This window comes from Micromys minutus, assembly GCF_963924665.1.
Source record: "Micromys minutus genome assembly, chromosome: X".
NCBI lineage: Eukaryota > Metazoa > Chordata > Mammalia > Rodentia > Muridae > Micromys > Micromys minutus.
In genome coordinates, this window is record NC_137970.1 from 7043037 (window position 1) to 7055738 (window position 12702).

General features: G+C 38.7%; 2 protein-coding genes across 2 annotated transcripts in view; one reads left to right on the top strand and one right to left on the bottom strand.

Annotated features, from left to right (window-relative positions):
- Window positions 1-12702, top strand: part of EFHC2 (EF-hand domain containing 2) — a gene marked incomplete at both ends in the record, with an annotated part of 180032 nt that overhangs the window by 66866 nt on the left and 100464 nt on the right. The gene's annotated exons all lie outside the window — the stretch shown is intronic.
- LOC308415478 (keratin, type II cytoskeletal 8-like) lies at window positions 5167-6657 on the bottom strand. Its single transcript, XM_080910522.1, has one exon. The coding sequence runs from the start codon at window positions 6649-6651 to the stop codon at window positions 5182-5184; it is 1470 nt and encodes a 489-aa protein (XP_080766648.1). The 5' UTR covers window positions 6652-6657; the 3' UTR covers window positions 5167-5181.

Sequence of the window (12702 nt, forward strand, 5' to 3'; positions counted from 1 at the left end):
GCCTTCCTTCTTTTTTAACATCTTTGTCTCTGTGAGGTATATCATGGGTATGCTGTACTTTATGACTAATATTCACTTGAGTTTTGTTTTGTTTTAAAGATTTTTTTATTTGCTTAATTTTTGTATTTGTCAAATTACCTTCTTACTAGGTCTGACTTTAAAAAAATGTTACATGGGAGCATTTTACCTCATCTTACACACACATTCTAAGTGAGTATATACCATACCACACAGGTCCTTTAGGGTCTGGGTTATCTTTTGCCTGAAAAGTACATAATGTCCTCATTTTTAATAGATGAATAGCATTCCATTATGTAAGTGAACTACATCTCCTTGTATTCATTCTTCAATTGAGGGACATCTGTGTTGTTTCTAGTTTCTGGCTATTATGAATAAGGCTGCTATGAACATAGTGGAGCATGTGTCCTTTAGGGTATATGCCCAGTAGTGGTATAGCTGAATCTTCAGGTAGAACTATTTCCAGTGTTCTCAGAAACTGCAAGATTGATTTCCAAAGTGGATATACCAGTTTGTAATCCCACCAGCAATGGAGAAATGTTCCTCTTTCTTCACATGTGCTATCTTTTGAATTTTTGATCTTAGCCAATCTGAATGGTATAAGGTAGAATCTCTGATCATTTTGATTTGCATTTTCCTGATGAATAAAAATGTTGAACATTTCTTTAAGTGTTTCTAGGCAGTTTGAGATTCTTCTGTTGAGAATTCAGTTTAGCTCTGTATCACATTTTTTAAATTGGGTTATTTGGTTTTGTTTGTTTTTGGAATCTATCTTATTGAGTTCTTTATATATTAGGGATAGTAGTCCTCTATCAGATGTAGTGTCAGTGAAGATCCTTTCTCAATCTGGAGGTTGATGATTTAACCTATTGACTGTGTCCTTTGCCTCACAGAAATGTTTCAGTTTCATGTGTTCCCATTTGTCAATTATTGATCTTAGAGCCTGAGACATTAATGTTCGTTCTGTCAAGGAAATTTTCCCTTGTGCCAGTATGTTCGAGGCTCTTTCCCACTCTCTCTTTTATTATATTCAGTGTATCTGATTTTATGTTTAGGTCCTTGATCCACTTGAACTTGAGCTTTGTGCTAGGTGATAAATATGGTTCAATTTGTATTCTTTTACATGCAGACCAACAGACTAGCACCATTTATTGAAAATGCTTTCTTTTTTTACACTATATGGTTTTGGTTTCTTTGTCTAAGATCAAGCGTCCATGTGTGAGTGTGTGTGTGTGTGTGTGTCTGTGTGTGTTTATTTCTGGGTCTTCAATTCTATTCCATTGATCAACCTGTCTGTTTCTGTACCACTGTCATGTGGTTTTTATCACTATTGGCTCTGTACTAAATCTTGAGATCAGGAATGGTGATTCCTCCAGAAGTTCTTTTATTGTTTGTAATTGTTTTTGCTATTCTGAATTTTTTGTTATGAAGTTGAAAATTGCTCTGTCCATGTCTGTGAAGAATTGTGTTGAAATTTTAGTGGGTATTTCATTGAATCTGTAGATAACTTTTGATAAAATAACCATTTTTACTGTTAATCCTACCAACCCAAGAGCCTGGGAGATCTTTCCATCTTCTTAGGTCTTCTTCAGTTTCTTTCTTCAGAGACTTGAAGGTCTTGTCATACAGATCTTTCACTTGCTTGGTTAGCATTACACCAAGGTATTTTATACTATTTGTGACTATTGTAAAGGGTGTCTATTCCCTAATTTCTTACTCAGCCTGTTTATCCTTTGAGTAGAGGATGGCTACTGATTTGTTTGAGTTAATTTTATATTCAGCTACTTTGCTGAAGATATTTATCAGCTGTAGGAGTTCTCTGGTAGAAGTTTTGGGATTGCTAATGTATACTATGATATTATCCACAAAGAGTGATATCTTGACTTCTTCCTTCCAATTTGTACCCTCTGGATTTCCTTTTGTTGCCTGATTGCTCTAGTTAGAACTTCAATTACTGTATTGGATAGTGAGAGAGTAGGCAGCCTCGCCCCTGAATTTAGTTTGATTGTTTCAAGTTTCTCTTCATTTAATTTGATGTTGGCTGTTTGTTTGCTGTGTATTGCTTTTCTTATGTTTAGGTATATGACACAAATTCCTGATCTCTTTAAGACTTTAAAAAATTTTTTATTTAATCTTTTTTTTACAATCCAAATTTTATCCCCTCCTAGTCTGCCCTCTAACTGTTCCATATCCCATACCTCCTTCCCCCATCTCCATGAGGATGTTTCCATCCCCCATCTCCTACTCCACCATACCTCCCCACTTCCTAGGACCTCCAGTCTCTTAAGAGTTAGGTGCATCTTCTTGTAGTGAACCCAGACCAGGCAGTCCTCTGCTGTATATTTGTTTGTGGCCTCATATCAGCTGGTATAAGCTGCCAGGTTGGTGGTTCAGTGTCTAAGAGATCTCGGGGGTCTAGGTTAGTTGAGACTGCTGGTCCTCTTACAGGGTTGCTCTTCTCCTTAGCTTCTTCTAGATTTTCCCTAATTCAACCACAGGGGTCAACAGCTTCTGTCCATTGGTTGGGTATAAATACCTGTATTTGACTCTTTCAGCTGCTTGTTGGGTCTTTTGGAGGGCAGTCATGATAGGCCCCTTTTGGGAATACCCCATAGCCTCAGTAACAATATAAGGCCTAAGAATTGATACAGAAAATGTGATTCATCTATACAGTAGAATAGTACTCAGCAATTAAGAGCAAGGACATTCTGAGTTTTGCAGGCAAATGGATAGAACTAGAAAATATCATCCTGAGTAAGGTAACTCAAACCCAAAAGGACATGCATGGTATGTACTCACTAATAAGTAGATATTAACCAAAAAATAAAGTATGAAATACCCAGGATACAGTCCACAGAACTCAAAGGCTGACAAGCTGAAGTGCCCAAGTAAGGATGCCTCAGTCCTACTTGGGCAGGGAAAGAAAGCAGTCACAGAATCTGAGGGATCTGGGAGAGAAAGGGGACAGGAAGAGAGAGGGGAACATGATCTGGCATTGTGTGGTGGAAAACAACTGAAACCCTGAGGGCCAGCAGGAAGAATGGAATTAGGCAACCTTGGGAGATAGGAGTTTGGGGGCATTCTCCAGAATGTACCAGAGACTTAGGAGATTAAAGACCCTCCAGTCTCACAGTAGGGGGACACCTACAGTGTGGAGAGGGACCCGGTAGAGCCCACCCCCAGCAGAAAGATATCAAGTGAGAAATGGGCTGTCCATCCCACAGTCAGAAATTCTGACCCATAATTGTTCCTGTCTGAAAGAACTGCAGGGACAAAAATGGAGAAAAACCTGAGGAAAAGGAGGTCCAGCGACAGGCCCAAATTGGGATACATCTCTAAGACTTTTAATATGAAAAAAAATTGCATTTTGTTAAAGGCTTTTTCAGCATCTAGTGAGATGATCATGTGATTTTTTTCTTTGAGTTTGTTTGCATACTGGATTACACTGATGGATTTTTGTATATTGAACCATCCATATATCTCTACTTGATCATAGTAAATGACAGTTTTGATGTGTTCTTGAATTCAGTTTGCGAGAACTTTACTGAGTATTTTTGCATCAGTATTCATAAGTGAAATTGCTGTGACGTTTATTTATTTATTTATTTTTTGGATCTTTGTGTGGTGTAGGAGTCTGAGTAACTCTGGCTTCATAGAACAGATTAGATAGTGTTCCTTCTGTTTCTATTTTGTGGAGTAGTTTGAGCAGTGTTGATATTAGCTCTTTGAAAGTCTGGTAAAATTCTGCATTAAAGCCATCTGGATCTGGTATTTAATGACTGCTTCTATTTACTTAGGAGGTTTTGGACTGTTTAAATAGTTTATATGATCTTGATTTAACTTTGGTACATTGTGTCTGTCTAGAAAAATCATATTTTTTATCTAGATTTTCCAATTTTGTTAAGTATGTCCTTTAATAGTAAGATTTGATGATTTTTTAATTTATTCAGTTTCTTTTATGTCTCCTTTTCATTTCTGATTTTGTTAATTTGGATATTATCTTTGTGTTTCTTAGTTAGGTTAGCAAGAGTTTATCTGTCTTGTTGGTTTTCTCAAATAAACAGATCTTGGTTTTATTGATTCTTTGTATTGTTTTCTTTGTATCTATCTGGTGAATTTCAGCCCTGAGTTTGATTATTTTCTGCCTTCTATTCCCCTTGAGTGTGTTTGCTTCTTTCTGTTCTAGAGCTTTTAGATGTGATGTTAAGTTGCTAGTATAGATCTCTCCAATTTCTTAATGAAGGCACTTATTGCTTGAATTTCTCTTTAATGCTGCTTCTGTTGTGTCCCATAGGTTTGGGGATGGTGTGCTTTCAATTTCATTAAATTCTAGAAAGTCTTTAATTTATTTATTTTTCCCTGACCAGGTTTTCATGGAGTTGAGAGTTGTTCAGTTTCCATGAATGTATAGGGGTGTTTTTGTTGTTATTGAAGTCTATCTTTAGTCTGTGGTGATCTGATAAAATGCATTGGACTGTTTCAATATTCTTGTATCTGTTGAGGCTAGTTTTGTGTCCTAGTATATGATCAGTTTTGGAGAAGGTTTCATGAGTTGCTGAGAAGAAGGTGTATTCTTTTGGGGTGAAATGTTCTGTAGACATTATAATAAATCCATTATTATATATTTATATTTAATATATTTAATAATAATATATTTATTATATATTTATATATTTAATAATATTTTATTTATTACTGTAAACCCATTTGGTTTCTTTTTCTTTTTTTTTTTATTTAGGTCCTCTTGCTTTCAAGGGCAACACTTTACCAAATAAACTACTTCACCAGTCTATGCATAGTCTTTTTAATAATGTCCTAGAATATTTATCTAATCACAAACACACACACACACACACACACACACATATTTACTTCTGAAAGTTTTGTTTAGAAAGTAATGTTTTGAAGAATTTGAAGAAATACTTTCAGTATCTAATATTCATTGTCTCATTGTTGATGACTTAACTGGAATTTTTTTTTTTTTTAATAGAACCAGCTGAGGCTTTATTTTATTCAAAATATCGCATTGGGTTTGGGCATATGGCAGGGATCGTTGGGATATCCCAGATAGGAAATTCCTCCCAAGGTTGGCCAGAGGATTAGGGCTGACCCTCTGGAGGGTCTCTAGTTCCCCCACACTCTGGTGACGACTTCAGGGGCCATTCACTTGGACATGACATCTGAAGACTCAGACACCAGCTTCCCATCACGGGTTTCGATCTTCTTCACGACCACAGCCTTGGTGCGGCTGTAAGTGCTGGATCCCCCGACAGAACTGAAGCTGGGCTGGAAGGAGCTCACGCCATAGCTGAAACCAGGGCTAGTGAGTCCCCCATAGGATGAGCTCAGTCCTCCTGAGTAGCCACTGGTGGTCTTCGTGTGAATACTCATGTTCTGCATCCCAGACTCCAGCCTGCTCTCCTCGCCCTCCAGCAGCTTGCGGTAGGTGGCAATCTCGATGTCCAGGGCCAGCTTGACGTTCATGAGCTCCTGGTACTCGCGCAGCTGCCGGGCCATGTCCTGCTTGGCCCGCTGCAGAGCAGCCTCCAGCTCAGACAGCTTGTTATTGGCGTCCTTGATGGCCATCTCTCCACGCTGCTCTGCATCAGCAATGGCCGCCTCCAGGGTTGCCCTCTGGCCTTTGAGGGCTTCGATCTCCGCCTGCAGGCGGCTGATGTTGCGGTTCATCTCGGAGATCTCTGTCTTTGTGCGGCGCAAATCATCTCCATGTTTCCCAGCCAGGGTCTGCAGCTCCTCGTACTTAATCTGGTACATGGTTTCAGCCTCAGCCCGGCTGCGGTTGGCGATGTCCTCATATTGGGCACGAACTTCAGCAATGATGCCGTCCATGTCCAGGGAGCGGCTGTTGTCCATGGACAGGACCACGGACGTGTCTGAGATCTGAGACTGCAGCTCACGGATCTCCTCTTCATGGATCTGCCGGAGGAAGTTGATCTCGTCGGTCAGCCCTTCCAGGCGGGACTCCAGTTCCACCTTGTTCATGTATGCTTCATCCACATCCTTCTTGATGAGGACGAAATCATTCTCCATCTCTGTGCGCTTGTTAATCTCATCCTCATACTTATTCTTGAAGTCCTCCACCAGGCCCTGCATGTTGCCAAGCTCCGCCTCCAGCTTCAGCTTCTCCTGGCCCAGGACTTCCAGCTGCCGGCGGAGGTTGTTGATGTAGGTCTCAAACATGTTGTCCATGTTGCTCCTCGACGTCTTCTGCTGCTGCAGCAGGCTCCACTTGGTCTCCAGCATCTTGTTCTGCTGCTCCAGGAAGCGCACCTTGTCAATGAAGGAGGCGAACTTGTTGTTCAGGGATTTAATCTGCTCCTTCTCCTGAGTGCGCACAGCCTGGATGTTGGGGTCCACCTCCAGCTTCAAGGGGCTCAGCAGGCTCTGGTTCACCGTGACCGCTGTGATGCCCCCGACACCAGACCCGCCAAAGCCGCCCAGACCCACGCCGGTACCCAGGCTTCCCCGGAAGCTGCTGCTGCTGCTGCCCACCCGGGAAAAGCTGGAAGAGCTGATGCGGGCACCGGGTCCACTCGTGAACGAGCGGCTGCTGAAGGCCCGGGGACAGGAGGAAGACATCTTGTAGGATTTCTGAGTCACCCTGATAGACATGGTGAAGTCTGGAGTAAAGGCAGCGAGCTGAAGACAGAGGTTCGAGAGCGAGCTGAGCAGCTGCTTCTAGACGGTGGGCTGGAACTTTTTTTTTTTAAACAACTTTATTTTACAAAACAAAGATAAATGTACAGATTTTAAACATTTTTTGCTTAAAATTATACATTTTTGTCAGTACTGTTTTTTCAGACATTGAAACAATTTTTACATAAAACCATGTGAATATATTTTTTTAGTCAGTACTTGATTTTTTTCAAGGGCTTGACAGTATGCATTGAAAACCTAATAGTTACAATAAGCGTAAAGTACATGCAAAACAAAACACAACATGGAAATAGTCAAAGTGTTCTTGTTTTGTAAATATATGTATATTTTTTTTGTTTTCTTTATTTCTTGGACTTTATACAGTCTGTGAGTTGTTTCTGGGGGAATGCAAGCCTCTGGGGTTAGCATCCCACTATCAGTGACTGCATATTATGTCTGTTCTTTTGTGACTGGGTTAACTCACTCAGGATGATATTCTCTAGATGCAGCCATTTTCTTAAGAATTTGGTTAAGTCATTGTTTCTGGTGGCTGAGTAGTATTCCATTGTGTATATGTACCACAATTTTTGTATCCATTCATCTTCTGAAGGACATCTGGGTTCCTTCCAGCTTCTGGCTATTATAAATAGAGCCGCTATGAACATTGTGGTGCATATATCTTTGTTGTGTATTAAAGTGTCTCTGGGGTATATGCCCAGAAGTGGAATAGCTGGGTCTTCAGGTAGTACTATATCCAATTTTCTGAGGTATCGCCAGACAGATTTCCAGAGTGGTTGTATTAGCTTGCAACCCCACCAACAGTGGAGAAGTGTTCCTCTTTCTCCACAGCCTCACCAGCATCTGCTGTCATCTGAGTTTTGGATCTTGGCCAATCTGACTGGTGTGAGGTGGAATCTCAGGGTTGTTTTGATTTATTTTATTTATATATTTTATTTATTACTGTAAACCCATTTGGATTATAACTTCTGCTAATTTCACTCTGTCTTTGTTTAGATTACATCAATGACATGTCCATTGGTGAGAATGGGTTGTTGAAATCCCCCACTATTACTGTGTGAGGTTCAGTGTGTGTTTTAAAGTTTAATAAAGTTTCTTTTATGAATGTGAGTGCTCTTGCATTTGGAACATAGATGGTCATAATTGAGACTTTCTCTTGGTGGATTTTTCCTATGATGAGTATGACATTGCCTTCCCCATCTCTTTTGATTACTTTTGGTTGAAAGTCTATTTTATTGGATATTAAAATGACGACTCCAGCTTGTTTCTTGAGACTGTTTGCTTAGAAAACTTTTTTTTTTCCAGCCCTTTACTCTGAGGTAGTAACTGCCTTTGTTGCCGAGTTATATTTCTTGTATGCAGCACAGTGCTGGATTCTGTTTTTCTATCTAGTCTGTCAGCCTGTCTTTTTATTGGGGGATTGAATTCATTGATATTGAGAGATATTAAAGACTAATGATTATTAGTTCCTGTTTTGTTGGTGGAGGTGGCTCTCTCTGTCTCTCTCTGTCTCTCTCTCACTCTCTGTCTCTGTCTCTATGTGTGTGTTTGTGTGTGTGTGTGTCTGTGTGTGAGGAGGGAGGGATGGATGGAGGGAGGGAGGGAGAGAGAGACAGAGAGAGACACACACACACACACAGAGAGAGAGAGAGAGAGAGAGAGAGAGAGAGAGAGAGAGAGAGAGAGAGAGAGAGAGAGAGAGAGAGGAGTGTTTTTTGGGGGTATAGTTCCTCTTGTTTTGCTTCTGGCATCCTCTATAGGGCTGGATTAGTAAGAAGATATTGTTAAAATTTGGTTTTGTCATGGAATATCTTAGTTTCTCCATCTATGGTGATAGAATTGCTAGGTATAGTAGCCTAGGCTGGCATCTGTGGTCTCTCTTAGGGTCAGTATAACTATCCAAGTTCTTTTTTAGAGTCTCTGTTGAGAAGGCTGGTGTAATTCTGATAGGTCTGCCTTTATAAGTTCCTTGGTTTTTTTCCCTTATAGGGTTAAATATTCTTTCTTTGTTCTGTACATTTAGTGTTTTTGTTATTATATGGCAGGAGGATTTTCTTTTCTGGTCCAACCATTGCTATTTTTTTAATTGAGATTTTCTCTTCCTAAATGACCCTTGCTTATGTCAAGTTGACAAATCAAGAAAATGAGGATCCCCCAAAAAATGCCAAAACAAACAAACAACCCAAAAATCTAGCCAGCATACTTATGGCAATGAAAGGAAAGGAAGATATGAAAGGGAAAGAACTTATTTTTTGTTGTTGTTGAATTTACAACAATTATTATTATGAAATATGGGACACTCTTGAATTTAGTTGAGTTTTAAGTGGAACATTCAAAAGCTCCTGTAGCCTACAAAAGAGACCCCATGGTATTGATCCAGGTATGAATGTGCACTTGAGTGCGTGCGCGCGCACGCGCGCACACACACACACACACACATACATACACACACACACACACACACACACACACAGGCACACACTTGTTAACACATGTGAATATAATCATATGCATAAGTATATGGGAATGAGATAATCACAATTCTAAGTGTAGTGACTAATCACCAAATAGCCAGTAACCAGTGACAGTATGAAAGTGGCCTTTTCCTTATTATGGGGAAGATTTGTCAAGATTTGTTTCTACAAATAATGTTAGAATTTAAGAGAGAATATAATTGGCACAGCAGGAATGACAAATAGATAGGCCTGATTTAGAACTGTGGATGTTTCTTTTGATAACCACACAAGCATAGGCAAGCCACTCATGCACTTTGAGCACATATTCCCACATCTTTAAAAGGCAGTTAACAGCTTCCATAACTAGACAGGTTAAGTGAAATGTTATAGTAAAAGCCATTATCTGAAGACCCATTTATTAATACCTATCAGGTTACAGAGAAGCAAAGTTCTTTTTCACAGGTCTAGTGTGTATGAGTGTGTGTGTGCGTGTGTGTGTGTGTGTGTGTGTGTGTGTGTGTGTTTTAATTTGGTTAAAATATTTAAACCTCATTCTTACTATTTCTGAAAAGGTTATTAGGAACACTCATTTTTTTATGCAAACGACTGTTGGCCATTCAATCCTCACAGGAGACTCTCCCAGATTCTCTGTTCTTTCTGCCAGAAATCCTGCTGTATTGCTTCAAGGCACTGGAGGGAAAGATAGAATTTGTTCCTCAGGGAGCTCTAGAATATTCACAGCAGGCCACCATGAGGTATCTAGGAAATCTGTTTTTAGAGTGTCTTTGAAAACTTGGATAAATATGAAATAATGATGCACCTGACATTCGCTGTGTATCTCACTATCAATAACTTTATTTTATTTATTTATTCAACAGATATTTATTGAAATGTGTAGATACCATGAGTGTTCTTTTGTGACTGGGTTACCTCACTCGGGATGATAGCTTCAAGTTTATCCATTTTTCTAGAAATTTTATGAACTCATTTTTTAAAATAGCTGAATAGTACTAAATTGTGTGTGAAATGTACCAAATTTTCTGAATCCATTCCTCTTTTGAAGGATATCTGGGTTCCTTCCTGCTGCTAGCTATTAAAATAAGTCTGCTATGAACATAATGGAACATGTGTTCTTGTTAGATGTTGAAGCTTCTTTTGAGTATATGCCCAGTAATAGTATAGCTGGGTCCTCAGGTAGTGCTATATCTAGTTTTCTGAGGAACCGCCAGACTGATTTCCAGAGTGGTTGTACCAGCTCACAATCCCACCAACAGTCGAGAAGTGTTCCTCTTTCTCCATATCCTCGCCAGCATGTGCTTTCATCTGAGTTTTGTTCTTAGCCATTCTGACTGGTGTGAGGTGGAATCTCAGGGTTGTTTTGATTTGCATTTCCCTGATGATTAGGGATGTTGAACATTTCTTGAGGTGCTTCTCAGTCATTCCATATTTCTCAGTTGAGAATTCCTTGTTTTGCTCTGTACCTCATTTTTAATAGGGTTATTTGATTCTCTGGATTCTAAGTTCTTGAGTTCTTTATATATATATATATATATATATTTGAGTTCTATTGGATATTAACCCTCTATTGAATGTAGGATTGATAAAGATCTTTTCATAATCTGTTGGTTGCCAATTTGTCCTAATGACAGTGTTCTTTACCTTACAGAAGCTTTGCAATTTTATAAGGTTCCATTTGTCGATTCTTGATCTTACAATATAAGCCACTGGTGTTCTGTTCAGGAAATTTTCTCCAGTGCCTATGTGTTCAAGGCTCTTCCCCATGTTCTCTTCTATTAGTTTGAGTGTATCTGGTTTTATGTGGAGGTCCTTGATCCATTTGGACTTGAGCTTCTACAAAGAGATAAGTATGGATCAATTTGCATTCTGCATGCCAGATGGACCAGCACCATATGTTAAAAATGCTATCTTTTTTTCCATGGGATGATTTTAAATTCTTTGTTAAAGATCAAGTGACCATAGGCATGTGGGATCATTTCTGGATCTTCAATTCTATTCCATTGATTTACCTTCCTGTCTCTGTACCAATACTGTACAGATTTTATGACTTTGCTCTGTAATATATCTTGGGGTCAGGAATGGTGATTCCCCCAGAACTTCTTTCATTGTTGAGAATAGTATTAGGTATCCTGGATTTTTGTTATTCCCAATGAATTTTCAAATTGTTCTAACTCTGTGAAGAACTGAATTTGAATTTTAATGGGGATTGCATTGAATCTGTAGATTGCTTTTGGCAAGATGGCACTTTTTTACTTTATTAATCCTGCCAATTCAAGAGCATGGGAGATCTTTCTCTCTTCTTGGATTTTCTTCAATTTCTTTCTTTACAGACTTGAAGTTCTTGTCAACCAGATCCTTAAACTGCTTGGTTAGAGTCAGATCAAGGTATTTTATATTATTTGTGACTATTATGAAAGGTGTCATTTCCCTAATTTCTTTTTTTAGCCTGCTTATCTTTTTAGTACAGGAAGTCTGCTAATTTGTTTGAGTTAATATTGTATACAGCCACTTTGTTGAATTTGTCTCTCAGCTCTAGGAGTTCTATGGTGGGATTTTTGGGGTCACTTTAGTGTCCTACCATATCATCTACAAATAGTGATATTTTGACTTCTTCCTCTCTCGTTTGTATCCCTTTGACCTCCTTTTGTTGTCTGATTGCTCTGGCTTGGACTTTGGGCACTATATTGAATAGGTAGGAAAAGAGTGGGAAGCCTTGTCTAGACACTGATTGTAGTGGAATTGTTTCAAATTTCTCTCCATTTAGTTTGACGTTTGCTACTGGTTTGTTGTATATTGCTTTTACTATGTTTAGGTATGGGCCTTGAATTCCTGATCTTTCTAAGACTTTAACGTGAAGGGATGTTGAATTTTGTTAAGTGCTTTCTCAGCATCTATTGAAATAGAATAATTTTTTTTTCTCCTTTGAGTTTGTTTATGTTGTGGTTTACATTGATGGTTTTCTGTATATTGAATCATCCCTGCTTTTCTGAGATGAAGTCTATTTGATCATGGTGAATGATCATTTTGATGTGTTCTTGGATTCAGTTTGAAAGAATTTTATTGAGCATTTTTGCATCGATATTCATGAGGGAAATTGATCTGATGTTTTCTTTCTTTGTTGGATCTTTATGTGGTTTAGGTAAAAGTATAATTGTTGAGTCATAGAAGGAATTGAGTAGTGTTCTTTTGTTTCTGTTTTGTGGAATAATTTTAGACTATTAATATTAGATCTTCTATGAAGATCTGATAAAATTCTGCACTGAACCCATCTTGTTCTGGACTTTTTCTGGTTGGGAGAGTTTTGATGACTGCTTCTATTTCTTTAGGGGTTATGGGACTGTTTAGGTGGTTTATCTGATCCAGATTTAATGTTGGTACCTGGTATGTGTATAGAATATTGTCCATTTCATCCAGATTGCCAGTTTTGTTTAGTATAGGCTTTTGTAGTAGGTTCTTATGATTTTTAAAATTTTTCTCAGTTTCTTTTGTTATTTCTCCCCTTTCATTTTTGATTTTGTTAATTTGAATACTGTCT